This window comes from Octopus sinensis, linkage group LG8, assembly GCF_006345805.1.
Source record: "Octopus sinensis linkage group LG8, ASM634580v1, whole genome shotgun sequence".
NCBI lineage: Eukaryota > Metazoa > Mollusca > Cephalopoda > Octopoda > Octopodidae > Octopus > Octopus sinensis.
This window is the reverse complement of record NC_043004.1, coordinates 70,716,541-70,739,003: the sequence shown is the minus strand read 5'-3', so window position 1 is coordinate 70,739,003 and position 22,463 is coordinate 70,716,541. Positions and strand designations below refer to the sequence as shown.

The following is a 22,463-nucleotide window of genomic DNA, read 5'->3' as shown; positions in this document are numbered from 1 at the left end:
GGCACGAGGCCAGTCAGGGTGGCACTGGCAACGGCCGTTAAAATTTTTTTCTCCTTCTCTCCTCCTTCACTCTTTCAATCTTTATGCCTCTGACCATTTTGTTATGTTTACATGGATGTGTAATATCACTGTCACTCTGCCTCTCTCCGTATATATGTGTTTATTTCTGTGTATATATGTTTGCCTCCAGTGCCAAAACATTATTGCCTAAAGAGGTCAAATGTCCAGTTAGCCATGCCAAATCAGTGTATCACCAGTGTCCAAACGTCTCCACCCAATCATCAATCATTTTCTTCCAATCTGAGAATGCTTCATCTGATGTTTTTGTCCCATTTTGAAGAGGGTAAAGTGCAATTTGAATGTGGTTAATTTGACTGCTATTTCTAGCAGGTCAAGCAACCGTATACATGTACTCTTTACTCTTTTACTTGTTCCAGTCATTTGACTGTGGCCATGCTGGAGCACAGCTTTTAGTTGAGCAAATTGACTCCAGGACTTATTTTTTGTAAGCTTAGTACTTATTCTATTGGTCTCTTTTTGCCGAACTGCTAAGTTACAGGCACATAAACACACCAGCATCATTTGTCAAGCGATGTTGGGGGGATAAACACAGACACAAAAACACACACATATATATATACATATATGTATATATGATTGGCTTCTTTTCAGTTCCCATCTACCAAATCCACTCACAAGGCTTTGGCCGGCCCGAGGCTATAGTAGAAGACATTTGCCCAAGGTGCCACGCAGTGGGACTGAACCAGGAGCCATGTGGTTGGTAAGCAAGCTACTTACCACACAGCCACTCCTGCACTCTTGATGATTTGTTTCCATTGAAAAAAATGTAGTTTCTTTGACATCTGCCATTTACAGAATTGACACATATATGACTACATGGGAAAAATCAATGGTAAAATTTGAAATGTAACTTTCACAGGTGCATTATTTTCAGGACAGGTGTATCTAGGACATTATCCAATATCTATCTTTTCTTTTTAGATAGTGAGGTGTGATTGAGAAGGGATTTGGCTACTATTTCTTGCTCCCATATTGGTTTGACTAAATTATTATTAAATTTTACACTATAGGAGTTGGTGAAACACTCCTGTTGCAGGCGAAATCCTTCATTAGTCGATTCCTTGATAAACGCATACTTGATGCTTGTGAAGAAGCAATATGTTATCTAACCAGGTAAACAATTTTTTTGCTTTTTATCTTTTTTTTTATGTATTGTGCTCTCTCTCTCTCTTTCTCTCTACCATTATTATCCTCCTCCTCCTCCTTTGTAATGTCTGTTATCCATGCTGGCATGGGTTGGACAGTTTGACCAGAGCTGGCTAGCGTGAGAGCTGCACTAGGTTCCAATCTGATTTGGTTTGGTTTCTACAGCTGGATACCCTTCCTAATGACTACACACACACACACACATAAGTGATTTCATTAAATCTACAACCAATCAAAACTTGAACCTTTATCTTAAAAACCTGTATATATAAAGCAATTTCAGCTTAAAACAGTTCAAGCTCTCACCTACAAAACTAGTAACGAAGAATCCTCCTTCAGACACTATGAAAGAAATTGTAAAAAATACGTTTTCCTTTCTTCTCCTTTCTTTCCTTACTCTTGTAAAGACTTCATTGTATCTAATTGCTAATTTAACTTTCAGTCATGTATAATTGTTACGAAATTCATTGAAACTTATTGAATAGACCAAATGTGTATGAACCGTCGGTCTTTTAAGAATGGTTTTCTGAATTTTCCCTTGTACCTTCAATCTCTCCTAAACTTTTTTATTTACCATTGAAAAACAATTGTTGAAACCGGTTTAGTATTTTGATAAATTTGTTACTAAATTTTAAAACTACAACATGTTTAAAACTCAGGTGCATTTTCAACCCCACAAAATCAACTCTTTTATATTCTTTCCTGCAAGGGAATACACTTCTTTTCTTTCTCTCTCTCACTATATATATATATATAGTTAATTCAAACATGAAAACACAAAGAGAAAACACAACATTGTGAGGATGTGGAACAAGTATAGTGTTATTGGACGCTCAGGAAAGGAAAGAATGAAGGAGGATTTAACGTTTCGAGCAGAGCTCTTTGTCAGAAACATAGAAAAAGGAAAGATCCAAGGAAGGGAAGACGGAGGAAAAAAATCACCAATGATACACACGCGGTCACACACATATATATATATATTCTGCCGTAAACATTAATTCCAAATCTGAGGTACTTCAGTTTAAAAATCAATGTTTGCCTAATTAAAAATAGTTAAAGACCACCATCACAACCACCACACCTCCATCACCATCACCAACAACAACACTTGATTGTCTCTTGTGTCTTTAGCAGTGGGAACTACTCTTTTTGCAAAAGGTTCTGCATCACGTTTTGAATACTTCCTTTCCTTTTCTAGTCAAGCCATTGTATAAAGAGGCTAGTGCAGTTAAGGGTTATTTTCACTCAGAGGCCTTGCATTTCTCTGTCCTGCTTAGCCATAACAAACAATATAAAGTGTACAATTAAGGGTTATCTCAGCCGCAGAATTTCTGTCCAAAGTTATAGGCATTGGCCCATCTCATCTTAGTAAGCTATAATGAAAAAAAAATACAAAGAGGCCAGCACTGTACAGCTAAGACTTACTTCATACTCTGAGTGTATTAAGAAGGACATTATGCCATAATAGTGTTATATCTACAATATATTGTATTGCTCTCTCTCTCAGTGTTGTCATCTTTGTTTCTATTACAGAGCAGCTAGTCAACGTCCTGATTTATCTTGTATCTGGAAGATGTTAGGTGATGCCTGTACGATATTGAATGTTGTTGATATAAATAATTTTAGGTGAGTAAGTTTATTTTTTAATACAGGTACTAATTTGCTTAGTTGCATGCCTCCTTTCCCACTTCAGACCTCATATTTGTGCAGCACACAACAATGCTCCATTCAATTCTGTTTATGATTAGAGCTTCCATACTCCCTCATCTATTACCTTCTCATAGTACTTCTTTTACTGTCACTCACTATTGACCTCCAGCACTTTCTTATCACCCAGCATACTCTTTCTCTCTCTTTCCCTCAAAATTTCAGGCCTTGTGCCTAGAGTAGAATAGAATTGAAATTGTTGTCCGCCAAGGTTGACCTTGCCTTTCATCCTTTCAGGGTCAATAAATTGAGTACCAGTTGTGTACTGGGGTCGATCTAATCGACTGCCCCCCTCCCCCCCAAAATTTCGGGCCTTGTGCCCAGAATAGTGAAGAAAATTGAAATTGTTGTCCTCCAATGTCGACCTTGCCTTTCATCCTTTTGGGGTTGATAAATTGAGTACCAAGTGCATGCTGGGGTTGATCTAATCGACCGGTCCCCCTTCCCCCTAAATTTTGGGCCTTGTGCCTAGAGTAGAAAAGAAAATTGAAATTGTTATTTACATTTTTATAATTTGATGTTTTTTTTATTTTTCAGAAAATTGATGGTCCCTTGTAAACTGACAACAGCAAATGCACCTAATCCAGAAAGTAAAATATCTTTACATAAAATTAGTATCATGGAACTGGGATCAAAGTAAGAGTTTTACAAATACATTTATTTTTCTCTGTCCCTATTCTTTTTCTCATTTTCACTTTCAAAACTATGGTATGGACCCCTCAGTCTCTCTCTCTCCCTCACTCCCTTTATCTTTCTCTCTCTCTCTCTCACTCCCTCTCTCCTTCTCTCTCTTGCTCCCTCTCTCCTCTCTCACCTCTCTCACTCCTTTCCTCTCTCACTCTCTCTCTCCTCTCTCTCACTCCCTTTCTCTCTCTCTCTCATTCCCTCTTTCCTCTCTCTCATTCTCTCTCTTCTCTCTCTCACTCCCTCTCTACTCTCTCTCACTCTCTCTTTTCTCTCTCTCACTCCTCTCTCTCACTCCCTCTCCTCTCTCTCATTCCTTTCCTCTCTCACTCCTTTCCTCTCTCCTCTTTCTCACTCCCTCTCTCCTTCTCTCTCATTCCCTCTTTCCTCTCTCTCATTCTCTCTCTTCTCTCACTCACTCCCTCTCTTCTCTCTCTCACTCCCTCTTTTCTCTCTCTCACTCCCTCACTCCTCTCTCTCACTCCCTCTCCTCTCTCTCACTCCTTTCCTCTCTCCTCTTTCTCACTCCCTCTCTCCTTCTCTCTCACTCCCTTTCTCCTCTCTCTCCTTCTCTCTCTCATTCTCCCTCTCCTCTCTCTCACTCCCTCTTTTCTCTTTCACTCTCTCTCTCTCACCCCTCTCTCCTCTCTCTCTCCTCTCTCTCTCTCTCATTCCCTCTCTCTTCTCTCTCTCCTCTCTCTCTCCTCTCTCTCTCACTCCTCTCTCTCTCTCTCTCACTCCTCCCCTCCCCCTCTCTCCTCTCCCTCTCACCCCTCTCTCTCCTACTTTCCATCCAGGAAAGCCACATATTCATCTCTTCAGCAAGACACTTGCTCCTGTCTCACAATCATATTTTCACATTCTTCAATACTATATCCCACTTGCTTGATGGGGTTTGTTTTGCTACTCCCTGGTGACCTCACTAGTGCTGGTGCCATGAAAAATATGCAATCTATAAAGTAGTTGGTGTTAGGAAGGGCATCCAGTTGTAGAAATCATGCCAAAGCAGACATTGAGGCTTGATACACCCTTCTGGCTCATTGGTTCCTGTGGAACTGTCCAGCACATGCCTGCTTGGAAGAAGGAACATTAAATGATGTTGATGGCATATGTATTTGTATAAGGTGTTTCGGGTCAGTTTTCGTCTATATAACAATAAATGAAATGGCTTTTAACAAAGGACAATTAAATTGTTTTGAAAATTTTGATAATGTCAGATATATTTTCATAAAATTTCTTGGCTGTGTGGTAAGTAGCTTGCTTACAAACCACATGGTTCTGGGTTCAGTCCCACTGCGTGGCACCTTTGGCAAGTGTCTTCTACTATAGCCTTGGGCCGACCAAAGCCTTGTGAGTGGATTTGGTAGATGGAACCTGAAAGAAGTTCGTCGTATATATGTATATATATATATATGTATGTGTGTGTATATGTTTGTGTGTCTGTGCTTATCCCCCCAACATCGCTTGATAACTGATGCTGTTGTGTTTATGTCCCCATAACTTAGTGGTTCAGCAAAAGAGACTGATAGAATAAGTACTAGGCTTACAAAGAATAAGTCCTGCGGTTGATTTGCTCGACTAAAGGTGGTGCTCCAGCATGGCCACAGTCACAGGACTGAAACAAGTAAGAGTAAAAGAGTAATCGTTAACCTAAAACTGAAAGTAAGTAGACATGAGAAGGAATATGTTCTTGGAATTCAAATTTAATCAAATGAAACTTTAATAAGAATTTGTGTATTTAAACAATTTCAATGCAGTTTATTTTTAGTATTTTTTTGCAAAATCATAATTCTTTTGAATTATTACCTTCAGTTTTTGAACTGGCAAGAGTCACTAGGGCATCAAGAAGAAATGCTTTGCAAAAGTTCTTCCAAGTCTTTACATTCTGAGTTCAAATTCCACCAAGGTCAATTTTACCTGTAACAATTTTGCATTGAGCTTACTTTGTCAAATATAATTATTTATTGAATTAATTGTGCATTATCTCGTAGCTTTGCAATTTTGATGAAGTCATCATCATCATCATCATCATCATTTAACATCCGCTTTCCATGCTGACATGGGTTGGACGATTTGACTGAGGTCTGGCGAACCAGATAGCTGCATCAGACTCCAATCTGATCTAGCAGAGTTTCTACAGCTGGATGCCCTTCCTAATGCCAACCACTCCAAGAGTGTGGTGGGTGCTTTTACGTGCCACTGGCACGAAGGCTCAAATGGCCAGGCTCAAATGGTGCTTTTTACGTGCCACCTGCACAGGAGCGAGTCCAGCGGCACTGGCAATGATCTCGCTCAAATGTTTTTCCATGTGCCACCAGCACAAGTGCCAGTAAGGCGACACAGATAACGATCACGTGTTGTATATTTTTAGAATGACATTGAAGGGTAGGTGTAATAGGCTGGATTTGGCAAGTTTCAGCATAAATCAAGTAGACTATCTGGACTGGATATGGCTGGTTTAAATGCTAAAGGTTTAATCTCTCTAGAGCTGATAGAATAAAGTACCTGTCAAGTGCTAACATCAATGTGATTGTTTAACCTCCTCCCTTCAGAAATAGCTGGCTTTGTGCGTAAATTAGAAACAATTATCATCTGAGTCATATGGAAGTAAGCTGGCGGGAGTGCTTGAAAAAGTACCTTGCTGTATTTGTTTTGGATGTTTACATTCTAAATTCATATCCATCAACGTCATCTTTACCTTTTATCTCTCTCTGAGATTGATAGAATAAAATACCATTCTGATACTGGGGTCGATGTAGTCCACTATACTGTCTCCCCTTAAAAACTGTTAGCCCTAATAGAGGGTGTGAAAGTCTTCAAAATACATCATCTGATATAGCCTGGTGTTTTAATGTGATAATATTAGTCAGCAAAGCCTACCCTACATTGAGCAACAATAGTAGAAATGGATAGAATGTGTCCACATATCTCCTCTTTGGTCTTGTGCTCATTCTATGAAATGTTTTGCACCGTCATGAGAAACCTGGTGTATGTAGCATCAAGGTGAACATGAAGTTCCTTCCTAATTCAGGTTTCATTTCCCATAGAGAAGAATTCTCTCTGCATAGTTGACTTTGAAATAATACTTGTCTACCAGATGTTTTGAAACTTGTCTACTCAGCTGGCAAAAATGAGTTGTACCTGTATTTCAAAGGGCTGGCTTTGTCATGTTCTGGGTCAGTCTGAGAACCACGTTAAGGGTACCTGTGTCTGTGGAGTGCTCAACCACTTGCACGTTAATTTCGTGAGCAGGCTGTTCCATTAATTGGATCAACCAAAACCTACATTGTCATAACTGACAAAGTGTTAGTTTTGAAGCTCATTATAGATATTCTAGGCCTGTCTCTCTCCGAAAGTCTTTCTTACTATCAGCAATGCCTGCATTATAGGGATTTACCTTCTGTTAATTAACCACACCAGAATTGTCATTATATCAAAAATAATTAATCTCCTTCTTCCTTTTTGCAGATGTTATGGCAAAGCAATAAAATGTTTCCCAGAATGTTCTTCGTTGTGGCATGACCTTGGCGTCAGCTTCATGTACCAGACAAAGGAAATTGAAGCCATGTATTTGAGGAAGGGTCAGCACAAATCCATGGAAGTTGAGAGAAAGGCCCAGAAAGCTATTGAGATCTTAAAGCAAGCTGTGACTCTTGATCCTCAGAATTTCCAACACTGGAATGCCCTTGGTGTGGCAGCTTGTACAGGTACACAGACCTTGGATTGTTGGTGAAAGGAAATAGGAGTGAGGACAAAGGTGTGAGGTATGAAAGGGATGTGTGGTGATAGTGTTATGTTGGAAGTGGAATAATGCTGCCAGATGGCAGAACCATTAGCAATGCTGGACAAAATGCTGCTTAGCATTTTGTCCATATTGATGTTCTGAGTTCAAATTCTGATGTTCTGAGGTCAAATTCAACTTCATCTTTTTATCTTTTTGGGCCTGATGAAATAAATACCAGTTGAATACTGGGGTTGGTGCAATTGACTTAACTTTCCTTTGAAACTATTGGTCTTGTCCCAGAATTTGAAATCATTTTTTTGAAGTGGAATAAGGATGCAAGCTGGCAGAATCATTAACATGCTGGACTGAATGCTTAGCAGCATTGTTTCTGGCTTTACATGCTGAGTTCAAATTCCATTGAGGTTGGCTTTGTCTTTTATCTTTTTGGGAGTCGATAACATAAGTACCAGCTAAATACTGGAATTGAGGCAATCAAGTAACCCTGCTCTAAAATTTCAGGATGAATTATTTTGGAAGTGAATATGATGTTGATGGTTGCTGAGGTGGCATCATTGGCAACTATCATTATCAGACAATTGGCTGAAGTATTAAGGCACCAGACAAAATGTGCTGACCAGGCATATCTTCCTGTGGTCTGCTATATCCAAGAGTTAACAGGCTCTGATGATGTGGGATTATCGTCTCTCCAGACTTGCTGAAAAGGCTATAGTTCATCCATAGAGCTAACTGCAAATGAATATGTGTTTGTGTGTGTGTGTAGAGAGAGAGAGAGAGAGAGGGATGTGGTTCTCAACCAGGGTCCATGTGGCCCTTGGGGACCTGTATAAGGCTTTGTTAAAATGTATGTGCAATAAACTTGTTATAGTTCTACTGTACACAAAATGTTTAAAGAATATTTAAAATTTAGGTGCAGGAGTGGCTGTGTGGTAAGTAGCTTGCTAACCAACCACATGGTTCCGGGTTCAGTCTCACTGCGTGGCATCTTGGGCAAGTGTCTTCTGCTATAGCGCCGGGCCGACCAATGCCTTGTGAGTGGATTTGGTAGACAGAAACTGAAAGAAGCCTGTCGTATATATGTATATATATATATATATATATATATGTGTGTGTATGTGTGTGTGTTTGTCCCCCTAGCATTGCTTGACAACCGATGCTGGTGTGTTTACATCCCCGTCACTTAGCGGTTCGGCAAAAGAGACCGATAGAATAAGTACTGGGCTTACAAAGAATAAGTCCCGGGGTCGATTTGCTCGACTAAAGGCGGTGCTTCAGCATGGCCGCAGTCAAATGACTGAAACAAGTAAAAGAGTAAAAGAGTAATTGTTGACACAAATCCTAAAAATATTTATAAAAATATGGGAGGTTTTAGATATCAAATGGCTTTGAGGGTCTCACCCACTGAGTAGAATAGGAATGAAAGGAGTCCATAGGCAAAGAATGGTTGAGAACCACTAACCTAGAGTATGAAAGAAATAGGTAGCAGAGTGCTGTTAACCAATTATTTCCTGTCTTTCAAATGTGGACTTTTCTCCTGTTTCTTCTTCAGAAGTGGTATTCAACCCAAAGTTGGCCCAGCATTGTTTTGCCAAGGCCATTCAGCTAGACAGCAACGTAAGTATTCATTTAATCTTTTATACTGGTTTCAGTCAGTGGACTATGGCCATGCTGGGGCCCTCTCTTCAACTGTTTTAATCAGTTACACTGATTAAAGAGGTTAGTTTGCATGTTGTTTAACTGACTCAGGAAGAAAGGTGAAGTTGTCCAAGCATTGACGGACATAATTAATCAGAGGTGTACTAATTAATTAATTTCAATTTTACAAAGCTTTCTGCACTGTTTGCTGTTCTAATATTTGAACAAATGAAAGCAGTAAGCTGACAGAAATGTTAGCACGTTGGGCGAAATGCTTAGCGGTATTTCATCTGTCTTTATGTTCTGAGTTCAAATTCTGCCAAGGTCAACTTTGTCTTTCATCCTTTTGGGGTCAATAAATTAAGTACCAGTTGAATACTGGGGTGGATCTAATTGACTGGCTCCCTCCCCAGAAATTTTGGGCCTTGTGCCTAGAGTAGAAAAGAATATTTGAACAAATACTCATGGCTATAAGTGATAACTCAATATCTATTGCTGATGACATGCAACCATGCAGAAATGCATGCATCTTATGACATAATTCAGAGCTCATTTGTGTGTTTTTCACATATATTGTTTAAAAAAAATTTTTTTCTCTGAAGCCAGTTTCTGCAGCAGTCTTTTCATTAAATTTAATTTTACATATCTATAAAAGGACGTAACCTGGACAGAAGCAAATATCTTGAGATATTCTTGTTCATTGCATCCATTCTGCTATCAGAATCTGCCAACTATTTAAAAAATAATGGAACAAAAGAATTTTCCTAATTAAGAAACTAATATATATATTTATAGTAATGTTAAGATAACAAAAGAATGAAAGAGACCTCGATGTTATGTAAATAGAGGAATTTATCTGTAATATAATATATGACAATTTTTCGGTTGCCATAACAAAACTCCAAGTTTCGGATGTCGGAGCAGAAACCTGCACCGGCATCTCTTCAGTTATCGAGGCAATCAAAATATAGCATACTTTGATTGCCTCAAATAACTAAAGAGATGCCAGTGCAGGTTTCTGCTCCGACATCCGAAACTTGGAGTTTTATTATGGCAACCGAATAATTGTCACATATTATATGTATAAAATGTGTGTTTGTATGTATGTGTGTGTGTGCATATACCATATTTACTCATGTATTAGTTGGTTGCACTATTTTAATGGGAAAACCGGGGTTTGACTTAGACACAAGACAAAATTAAAACTATGAAGGGAAGAAATTTCGTACCAAGATTTAATAATAAATTAGGGTTGTAGCTTATACACAAGTAATTACAGTATGTCTGTGTATGTGTGTGTGTGTGTGTACGTGCGTGTGTATGTGTGTGCATGTGAAGGTTTATGTATATATGAAATCTGAAGGAGATTTGGTTGCTATTTTTTGCAAATTGATTGACTATATAGAGGTTTCTTAGTTGGCTTATGCATGTGTGTGTGTTTGTGCATGAGAGAGAGAGAGAATATCATTATATATTGCTAGCATGGAAAACGGACGCTAAACGATGATGATGATGATGTATGTTTATATAAATATTTTTGCATATATAATATTTCTATTATAGAATGTTGTGCCCTGGACAAATTTAGGAGCCCTTTACCTGCGAAATCAAAATCTCCTGGTAAGTCAACATGTTACAATAAGGAGGGTTTTGACAAGCCAGTTTCCTCCATCACAAACATTACACTCCTTGATGAAACCATTTTTTTAGTTCTGTATCACTTACTAGCAGTATCGCCTGGCGTTGCTCGGGTTTGTAAGGGAAATAACTATATAAGCATTTTTAGAGATGTAAAGTATAATAGCCATCTCAATATGGCTAACCACAAAGGGTGGGTGGTGTTACTGTAGCTTTTTACATTCTGCGATTTAATAATAAATTTTTAGAGAGTTACTTCCCTTATATATGCCAAAAATGCATTAAAAATGGGAAAAATTGATGGTAAATTTTTTTTTAAATCATAGACTCATTGTAGACACGTGCTAATACCCAGAAGGGCTCGATATGAATCACGACTATAAGATACCCGGTTTTGGTTAAACTGTACCACAAAATGTGGGAGTAGTTAGGAATCTAAATCGTAGGGGACAGACACACAACCTCTCTTTTATATATAAAGATGTTCTGAAATATTTTGTACTGCACTCATGTTGGGCTTTTATGATAATCTGTAGTAAATTGTTAACATGAGCATTTTTTGGGTTGTTTATTAGATTGAACTATAAATCATTACAGCATTGAGTCTTTGTCAGTGGTGTGGGCTCAGCTCTCTAGTGTTTGGTCACTGTTAAATCTTCATTCAAGGAAGAATCTTCATGCTAGGAAGAATCTTTAAATCTTTATGCTAGAAAGAATCTTTGGATGTGAAATGGAAAATCTCAATGCCAAGGACTAACAAGACAAACCCGCTCAAACAAATAAGGTATAGTATTGAAGAATGTGAAAATATGATAGAGGGACAGTAGCAGGTACCTTGCTGAAGTGATGAAGTTTGAAGCATTGCGTGAAGGGGACATGACAGTTTTGGTGTGTAAAGGTGTGAAATGCGGGAGGGAAGAGTCATAGTTGGAGTGTTGGGTGGGGTTATGATGTACCGAGGGAGAGAGATGTGAGGGCTGTCAACATCTCTCTTACTATGTATCAACAACCCTTCACATCTCTACTTTAGTATATTGGTATGACACAGTCTTACTTCAGACTCTTCCTCTTCACATTCTGCTCAATATAAAATCACCATCATCTGCCTCTTGCAGTTTCTCTGATTTCTCCTCCTCCTCCATCATCACCGTCACTCCTACCATTGTTGTCATGATGATGATAACGATGATGAATTTCATCATCTTTGTTGTCGTCGTCATCATCATTATCAGTATCAATGTCATTGTCATTATCACCATCATCATCATTGTTGACGTCAACATCCTCCTCTTCTTCACATGCATCTCTCTTTCATGTGCTGGTATGGGTTGGATGGGTTAGTCACAGTTCAAAGTCAGCTGCTATTCAAAGTTTCTGCTCTTGCAAGCATTGCTGGTGCACCATTACCTCATTCATTCATTCATTTTTACGCTGCAAGGATTCGGTTCTCTTTTCTTAATCTGAAGAAATATTCCGCTTTCTTTCACACACATGGGTTGGGTGGGGGATTTACCGAACAATCAAGACTGTAACCCACTAAGTCCAGGCATTCTTGCACCTCCACCCCACAACACAAACAAAATTGAGGTTCTCCTTTACCACCTTTAACCTATCAACTCTGCTGTTTCAAATACAGTTAATTTCTTCCTAGAGAATGCTTATAAACCAAAACCTCATTAAGCAGAGCAATACTTTCCCATAGTAGCAATGTTATAAATCATAATTCGTTCTCAGAAAAATGTTTTACCTATAAAATTTATAATACTTGTAATTAAATGGCAATAAAACAACAGTAGGATGTAAAGAATAGTAAAAACACTGTCAAGATCATTTATAATAAAGAATACTATTGTTATAATAGTTTTCTGAATCACTTTTACTTGCACTAGACTTGTGCACACCATCACTAGTAGACATGATCGCCAGTTCACAAACACTCATAGAAGGGCATGTAAGTTTCTTTTTAAAACACAAGTCTAGAGCTGTTTGCTTAGAAGAAGCTTTTTTTCATCCTCTGTTAATTTCTCAGTAACATGCAGAAGCATTTGTTATGGTAGTAGAAACTTTTGTAGTTTGTTCATAATTTGGATCTTGTGCTTGAAAAATTTCAGCTCACCATACAAGAGTGGTGGAGGCACATGGCCTAGTGGTTAGAGTAGTGGACTTGCGGTCGAGGGATCACGAGTTCGAATCTCAGACTGGATGATGTGTGTGTTTATGAGTGAAAACACCTAAGCTCCACGTGGCTCTGGTAGAAGGTAATGGCGAACTTCTGCTGACGCTTTCGCCACAGCTTTCTCTCACTTTTTCCTCCTGCATCTTGCAACTCACCTGCAACAGACTGGCGTCCCGTCCAGGTGGGGAACCTATACTCCAAGGAAACTGGGAAACCGGCCCTATGAGCCAGGGATAGCTCGAGAAGGAACAAATAATACAAGAGTGAGCTGAAAAATAAAATTTGTAAACCTGGGGTCTTGTAAAGCAGTCCTCATAAAGTGAGGCATTACTGCACACTATCCTCCAACTCTCTTAATCTCTTTGCTATTTTTTCCAGCTTGCCCATGAAGCCTTCTCAGTGGCACAGAGTCTTGATCCTAATTATGTCACCTGTTGGATTGGACAGGTAAGTTACAGTTGTATAATTGTATGTTCAGGATGGATGTTTTTACATGTCTTTTTCTTTAGTATATCTCAGGCTACATGATACAATGTGTCCTTCCTTTTTCAAGATGGTAGTGTACTTTTAACATGACTTCCCAATGTGTCTCTTTTTAAAAATGGGTAAGTGTAATTTGTTGCAGATTTGGTTAGTATTTCTAGCTGGTCAAGTGATTATGTAGTGGTTCCTTCATTGGGTGCGATGTGTTATACACAAACACTCCTCGAAAGTCATCCGTTTGACTTTTCTCTCTGCTAGTTCTGTATGTGTGTGTGAAATAAAATAGTTGTTTTGTGAGTGTGTATAGAAGTGGTCCTCGCGATTTTCCCATTCAACTTCCATAATCTTCAAACTTTTGAAAGTTCAAGGAGTATGAAAATTGAAAGAAAGGAGTTTTAGAATTGTCTGTGATTGCAATATATGTGAATTAACGTGACAACAGACTGTTATGGAACAGCAGGTGCATTCCTATCATCTCTTCTTGATGTTACAACGTTGTCAGGTACTAAAGGCTGTTGACCAGTTGGCACCACTGGACTCTTCCCTCCACCGTATGTAATGACACAAATTTTTATTTCTTTTTGTCTTTGGTCAATAGGTGTTACTTTCCTGTTTGTTTCTTTTTAGAAATCAAAGGAAATGACCACTATTCCCTTCAAACTTTGCTTTTGTGACCTGGACATCGATGTTTTGAAACTGACCTATTTTCCATTACATTTTAGACTGATTCATTGCTGAGTTGCTCAAGCAGAAATATCATTATAGCAAATATTTTGCTCAATACCACCGATTGGCTTTTCAGTTGCTTGACTTTAAAACACTTGAGCATGTCCCTTAGTGGCTGACAATATGTGCATCTCTGATGATGAGCAAGAGTAGTGGGGGAGCTTCATAGTCATGTGTTGAGAGGGATTCTTTGGGGTTTGAATAAATGTAACAAAAGCAAAGTTTGAAGGAGATATTAGTTATTTTTCAGATTTTTATAGGGGCAAACAAATAGGAAACAACAGTTGCTGCCCAAGGACAAAATATTGTTTTTTTACCTGTGTATTATTACACAGTGTAGGAAATAGAATTTATTACACAATGTAATATATAGAATTGTCTCATATTATTGTTCTCCCAGAACTGATCAATGGAGGCCTTCTTGTCTCCACTCTGTTGAATTAAATTATTTCCATCTGTGAAACTCTAATAAATGTGGAACTGAAGCAACCTGTTGACAAACGCTTTTGTAAACTCCCACATGTGTTGAGTTCTATTTTCAATTGTTTGTATACCTGTCTCTGATTGTAATTGATTGACTGATTCCTGGTTAGAAAGGCATTACTACCTGTATAATGAAGAAGTAAAAATTCCGAGTTCAAATCCAATTTGGGACCATGTCTTTGACCAGGAATAAGACCCTTGATGGTAAATGGAGATTAAACTAATCAAAGCATTTGTCTATTGCAATTATATAGTTTTATTGGTGCAACATGTAGGATTTGGCTTGTCACATTGTACACATGTGTATACTGAAATGTGGTGCTCCATCTTAGTCTTACATAAATCAGCACGGGAAAGGTTTATGATATGTCGAGCTGGCAGAAATGCTTAGCGGTATTTCTTCTGTCTTTACGTTCTGAGTTCAAATTCCGCTGAAGTCGACTTTGCCTTTCATCCTTCCAGGGTCAATAAATTAAGTATCAGTTACACACTGGGGTCGATGTAATCAACTTGATTCCTTTGTCTGTCCTTGTTTGTCTTCTCTATGTTTAGCCCCTTGTGGGCAATAAAGAAATAGGAAAGGTTTATAACGTGTCCAGTGGTTTACCCTTAATTCCCACTAAGATGTACTTCATAGAATATGGACATGATAAAAAAATCTCACTCCTGGTATTTATACTGTCCCTGGAGGTGTCTTAAGTTTTTTAAAAGATACAGTTTTTCAAACGAGCCGTCATGGCATAGACACAGGTACAACTGTAGCTTTGTGATTGAGAAGTTGGCTTCCCAACTGTACTTAAATGCAGCTCCATTTTAGCTATGATACTATAAGCAAACTAAAGAACTAGTGCGTTTGTGCGGAAATATTTGTGTGTATGTGTATATATATATGTATGTATATGTGTCTGTACATTTGTGTATATTTTTGTGCATTCATGGATATGTGTACACTTGTTAATATGTGCATACATGTGTGATATGGATATATACCTGCATATAAGTTTGTACATTGTGTGTATGTGTGAATTTATATGTGCGCATATGTGTGTGTAATGATTATGTATGTATACTTTCATGTAGTTGTGATACACTGTATATTTACATATGTGTATGTGCACTTCTGTGTATGTGTATGTGGATGTATTGAGCTGTTGTTTCCTTGGTTCTTTTGTAGGCGTTTATTGCTGATACTGTTGGCCATGATGAAGCCATGGATTTGTTCCGTCACACCACCGAACTTGGTAATCATGTAAGTACTGTTCTCTCTCTTTCTTCAACTTGATTTCACCAACGGAACATCCTGTCTGTGAAATTAACAGTGGCTGAGCACTCCACGGACACACGTTCCCTTGATGTGGAGATTCAGCATGGCGTAGTATGTGACAAGGACTACCCATTTTTGCCAGCTGATTGGACTGGAGCAACATGAAACAAAGTGTCTTGCATAAGGACGCAGTGCACCGCTGCGTATCGAACCCATGATCTTATGATCGTGAGCTGAATACCTTAACCATTAAGCCACACACACTTTTTCTCTTTTCTCTTTTACTTGTTTCAGTCCTTTGACTGTGGCCATGCTGGAGCACCACCTTTAGTCGAGCAAATCGACCCCAAGACTTATTCTTTGGAAGCCTAGTACTTATTCTATCAGTCTCTTTTGCTGAACCACTAAGTTACGGGGACATAAACACACCATCATCGGTTGTCAAGCAATGTTGGAGGGACAAACACAGACACACATACATACATATATATATATATATATATATACACGACAGGCTTCTTTCAGTTTCTGTCTCCCAAATCCACTCACAAGGCATTGGTCGGCCTGAGGCTATAGTAGAAGACACTTGCCCAAGGTGCCACGCAGTGGGACTGAACCCGGAACCATGTGGTTGGTAAGCAAGCTACTTACCACACAGCCTGCACCTTCACTTCCTTTAAGTGAGTGGTTTTCAACTGGGGTCCAAATGGCCCCTGAGGATCCATATAAGATTTTGTGGGACTCACATAACAAAATAGTAAAACAGAGATCCACAATTGCATTCTAAGGGCCCAGAAAAAAAAAATTTTGCTTTAGATGTCTGTATTGGTATGTATTGCAAGAAACAGTTAGGTTTCTTCCTCTAACATTTTACATAGTCCGAACTACACAAGAGAATGTTGAAAAACAAAATAGGGGTTTTGAAAGAAGTTTCAATAAAACTTATTTCTAAACATCAAATGGCAATGGGGTTCTACCAGAATAAAATAGTAATAGGCGCAGGAGTGGCTGTGTGGTAAGTAACTTGCTAACCAACCACATGGTTCTGGGTTCAGTCCCACTGCGTGGCATCTTGGGCAAGTGTCTTCTGCTATAGCCCCGGGCCAACCAATGCCTTGTGAGTCGATTTGGTAGATGGAAACTGAAAGAAGCCTGTCGTATATATGTATATATATATATATGTGTGTGTGTTTGTGTGTCTGTGTTTGTCCCCCTAGCATTGCTTGACAACCGATGCTGGTGTGTTTACGTCCCCGTCACTTAGCAGTTCGGCAAAAGAGACTGATAGAATAAGTACTGGGCTTACAAAGAATAAGTCCCAGGGTCGATTTGCTCGACTAAAGGCGGTGCTCCAGCATGGCCGCAGTCAAATGACTGAAATAAGTAAAAGAGTAAAAGAGTAAAAGGGGTCCATAGATAAAAGATGGTCGAGAACCCTTGTTTTAAGTAATGTGAAAAAAGACTAATAAATCATTATTTTTCGCAAATTGATAATTTCAGTATAAAAAAATATATTTTGTTGTCTTTAAATGTAGGTGGAATCTCTTATTGGATATGGCCACTGGGTCTGCTCCATGTTACTGGATGAGACCAAGCATGACACTTCACTCTACCGCTATAATATTGAACGTATGTCTGTTGTACCTGCTGCCTGTGATGCTCTTTCAAAATACACAGGTATGTATATGTGTATGTGTCTAGGAGGCAGGTGTGTGTGTGTGTGTGTGTGTGTGCGTTTGTGAATGCATGTTTTTTTTTCGTCGAACTGTCCAACCCGTGCTAGCACGGAAAATGGATGTTAAATGATGATGATGATGATAATGATGTGAATGACTGTTTTTACAACTAGACATGGTTGTGTGAGTATGTAAAAAGCTATGCGTGTGTTTAAATGAACACGTGTATATTTGTATGTGCATGTGAGTGCATGTTTTTGTTTCATGTGTGAATAAATGTTTGAGATCCATTGAGTCAAGTACACCAACATCAAAAATCTATGGAAACTGTAGTTGTGATCCCTGTGCTGGTGGCACGTAAAAAGCACCAACCGAAAGTGGCCGATGCCAGCACCGCCTTGACTGGCTTCCGTGCCGGTGGCACGTAAAATGCACCAATCCGATCGTGGCTGTTGCCAGCCTCGCCTGGCACGTAATAAGCACCCACTGCACTCACGGAGTGGTTGGCGTTAGGAAGGGCATCCAGCTGTAGAAACACTGCCAGATCAGACTGGAGCCTGGTGCAGCCTCCTGGCTTCCCAGATCCCAGTTGAACCGTCCAACCCATGCTAGCATAGAAAGCAGACGTTAAACAATGATGATGATGATGATGAAAGTTGTGCATGTTTAAATGAACATATGTGTATTTGTGTGTGTGTGTGTGTTTAAGAACTAAATGTGTGCATGTTTGTGTATTTTAGTCTATGTGCTTATGTTTGAATGTTTGTTTGTGCATCAATGTATGTGAGTATGTCTGCTTATATATGAGAGTGTGTGTATGTGAATGTGTGTGTGTGTATATTTGTGAATGTGTGTGTTTTTGTTTCATGAGTGAATAAATGTGTATACAACTTGACTGGGTTGTGTGAGTATGTAAAAAAGCTGTGTGTGTGCATATGTGCGTGTGTGCGCAACTAAACGTGTTTTTGTATATTTATATATGTGAACGTGTGTGGATTTATCTAAATGTATGTCCACATGTGTGCGTGTATGTATGTGTATGTATAAAAGTCTGTGTGTGTGTGTCTGTATATTGATAGAGATGAATGTGCATGTTTATGTATGTGTGTCTTAATTCTCACTAAGATGTGTGCATACACACACACACATACACACACACACATACACACACACACACACTGTTTTGGCCGGCCTGAGGCTGTTGTAGAAAGCACTTGCCTACATTTCCTGTTCAGATTAGCTAAGTAGGTTTTTAACCCTTTGGCATTCTGTCAAATATCTCTTGACTCTTTCAGTCACGAATGACCATGGGTGCACTTAAGAGGTTCCTCTCCGGTGTACAAGTCTGGGTGGAAAGTCGCCTCACCAGCAAACACACAACCTAGGGTTGTTCTTATGGAAGACCAGCAGTTGCCCATGCACACCAGCCTCCCCTCTCCATGCCACCAATTTTATCTAAGGGAAAGGCAAAGGCTGATACAGCTTGGCACTAGTGATGTCACAACTCATTTCTGCAGCTGAGTGAACTGGAACAATGTAAAATAAAGTGTCTTGCTCAAGAACACAACATGCAGCCCTGTACAGGAATCAAACTCACAACTTCACAATTGTAAGCTTGACGCTCTAACTACTGAGCCATGCACCTTCACATTTTGTCAAATATAATACTTATTTATTCACATTGTTTTGAATTAATCAAGCGTTATCTTGTGTCTCTGAGATTTTGATGAAGTAACCATTAAATTTTTAGAATGACATTGTATGGTAGGTGTGAGAGGTCACATATGGCCAGTTTAAACACAGGTAGACTATTTTGGCGGAATATAGCTGGTTTAAATGTTAAAGGGTTAAAAAAAATTAAAAACAACAGCTTTTTTGTATTCTTTGCTATGTGAAGACATTGCACGTGAAACACATCAGTTGTTCAAGCTAATATTGTTCAGTCTGTATAAAGTAGGAATCCGTCTGCCTTAACCCTTTCGTTACTGTATTTATTTTGAGATGCTCTGTGTTTCTTTCAATTACTTTAAATATAATAAAGAATTTAGTAAAATAACTTAGTTACCATTCGGCTAGTGTTAGGAACATAAATTGTGACTAAGGTTTGGTGGAAGATTTTAATTCAAAACTTATGAAAACAAGACATTTGTATTCAGAGCCAGAGCTGGTTTCAGCCGGGTTGGTTACAAAAGGGTTAACACCCCTACCGGAACTTGGCATTAAAGATATTTCTTTCAGTTCTCATCTCTATTTCAGAGCGTATCCAAGACTGTGCTGTTGCCTTCAACATGTACGGTCTTCTACTGGAACGGCATGGTTTACATTCTATGGCAGAAAAGGCGTTTTCTAGGTAATTCCTTTTCCATTCTATTCCATTTGGCACTTTCTTGTTACTTATGTTGTTGTTGTATAAGCCCCTGCTAACCTTGGGTCAAGCAGGCCTGTGATCAAAGGTGTTCCACCCTGCTGTGACCACCCTGTCATATTTAGACATAGTATATCTAAGACTACATTATCTAATGTGTTGTTTAACCTCAGATCAGTCCTTCATCAAGCAGATCTATGATCAAAAATGTTCCAACTGTGACCACCCTGTCTGATTTAGACATAGTGTATCTAAGACTACATTGTCCAATGTGTTCCCTCTTTGTTGTCGTTTAGCCCCAGGTCAGCTATTGATGAAGCAAACCTATGATCAAAGGTATTCCAGTTACAACCATCCTGTCTTATTTAGACATAGTATATCTAAGACTCCATTATCTAATGTGTCTTCCATTGTCATTATTTAGCTCCAGGTCAGCACTTATATCTGTTTTCTTTGCTTCATATCTGTTTTCCATATTTATATCTGTTCTTTAGGCTGTCCATAAATTACCTTTACACAATTTGAAAAATTCAGGAATAATGAAAAATAACAATAACCCAGCAGAGTTTACTGGAAAACATAGGCAAATAAATAAAGTTTTATTGGAAACATCAGAACACTTCCACGTGTGCTTCATATTGATTTTGCAAAGAAGTTGATTGATAGATCTCAGTTTTGATAGAGGCAATAAATTGTGGAAGTTGCGAAGATAATTTATGAATGCTCTGCATATATGTATGAGGGCGTGCTGAAAAGTTCCTGGCTTTGGGTAAAAGAAAATATAAGAGGATTGGTTAATTATGAATTTATTCAATTTATTCCCTTCTCAGATTCACACTTATTGTGGTGGCCCTTCAGTTTTTCTAAGCCCTGTAAAAGAACTTGGGAGGCCTTTTGTGATACCCTTAAAGCCAGGAACTTTACAGTACCCCATCATGCATATGTATATATGTATGTACATATGTATGTATGTATGCATGCATACAGGTTGTCCATAAATTACCTTTACAATTTGAAAATTTCATTAAAAAATGAAATATAATGATAACTCAGCAGAGTTTATTAGAGAACATTGGCAAACAAATAAAATTTTATTAGAAACATCAGAATACTTCTATGTGGGCTCCAGAGGTTATGAACAGCCTGTATCTTTTATATCGTGAAAGTTGTTAAGATAATTTATGCCTGTATATTTGATACTGCAAAAGTTGTAAAGGTAATTTATGAACAACCTGTATATTTGATATCTGTTCCCTATCCAGGGCTATTGATTTGCTGGAGAAAGAAAAAAATGAAAATTCCGAGTTCAAGTTAAAGGTCCGGTGTAATCTCGCTCGAATACTTGGGTGAGTAATTGTAATCATTTCTAATTTCTTTGGCACAAGTTTTGTAGTTTCGAGAGGAAGGAGTTACCATATTTTAACATGTGTATTAAGAACCCCTTAATTTTGGGGGCTTAAAATTTCCTAAAACAGTTTTATAAGGGATTTAATACTATCCATGTATAAGAAACTCCCATATTTTTTAACCTAATTTTTGACAAAAACGGGTTCCGACTCTTTATTTTATCAACCCTGGAAGGAGAAAAAAGCCAAGTTGACCTCTGTGAGATTTGAACCAAGAATGTGAAGAGTCATAACAGATATTGCTGGGCATTTCGTTGATGCTCTGGTGATTCTGTCAGTCCTCCACATTGAGGTGAATGATGATGATAATAATAATAATAATAATAATAATAATAATGATAGTAGTAGTAGTAGTAGTAGTAATGATGATTTCAAATTTTGGTACATGGCTAGCAATTCCAGCGCAAGGATTAAGTTCAATTACATAGACCCCAGTTCAATTACATCAACCCCGAGAGGATGAAAGGTAAAGTTGACCTCAGCGGAATTTGAACTCAGAACATGAAACTGGAAGACATGCTGTTAAGCATTTTGTCTGGCAAGCTAATGGCTCTGCCAAATTATCAACAATAATAACAATATCTTTATATATAAAAGAGAGGTTGTGTGTCTGTCTCCTACGATTTAGATTCCTAACTACTCCCACATTTTGCGGTGCAGTTTAACCAAAAGCGGGTAACTTATAGTCGTGATTCATATCGAGCCCTTCTGGGTATTAGCGCGCGTCTACGATGAATCTACGATTTAAAAAAAAATTACCATCATTTTTTCCATTTTAATGCATTTTTTTCGCTATTATATAAGGGAAGTAACTCTCTAAAAATTTATTATTAAATCTCAGAACGTAAAAAGCTACAGTAACACCCCCCCTTTTTGGTTAGCCATATTGAGATGGCTATTATACTTTACATCTCTAAAATGCTTATATAGTTATTTCCCTTACAAACCCGAGCAACGCCGGGCGATACTGCTAGTAATTCATATAATTCTTTCATTGTTCTGTTTTGTTCAACTCAAATTGTTTTAAATGCATCATGTCACAGACCATCACAAATTGCATTTATGTTCTAAATGTAAAGAAATTTGCTTTCTCACCTGTAAGATTAAAGTGTCTAATTCGGATGGACGAAAGTCAAAATAACTAATTTAGGGTAATGGAATCTCACCTGTCTGGATAACAGCAGATGGGTGGTTTGAGGGTTTGAGTCCGCAGACAGCTTTCCACCTTTTATCCATTCAAAGGATTTTTAA

General features: G+C 38.4%; 1 protein-coding gene across 1 annotated transcript in view; it reads left to right on the top strand.

The window, feature by feature from the left end:
- The window catches only part of LOC115214955 (tetratricopeptide repeat protein 37), a 95,505-nt gene that overhangs the window by 49,047 nt on the left and 23,995 nt on the right, over positions 1–22,463 (top strand). The window contains exons 22-32 of the mRNA XM_029784049.2: positions 1,092–1,194; positions 2,761–2,853; positions 3,472–3,570; positions 7,087–7,325; positions 8,910–8,974; positions 10,559–10,615; positions 13,188–13,256; positions 15,676–15,750; positions 17,301–17,442; positions 19,698–19,791; positions 21,069–21,152. Coding sequence (XP_029639909.1) covers positions 1,092–1,194; positions 2,761–2,853; positions 3,472–3,570; positions 7,087–7,325; positions 8,910–8,974; positions 10,559–10,615; positions 13,188–13,256; positions 15,676–15,750; positions 17,301–17,442; positions 19,698–19,791; positions 21,069–21,152 — 1,120 coding nt within the window. The remainder of the gene's footprint in view (positions 1–1,091; positions 1,195–2,760; positions 2,854–3,471; positions 3,571–7,086; positions 7,326–8,909; positions 8,975–10,558; positions 10,616–13,187; positions 13,257–15,675; positions 15,751–17,300; positions 17,443–19,697; positions 19,792–21,068; positions 21,153–22,463) is intronic.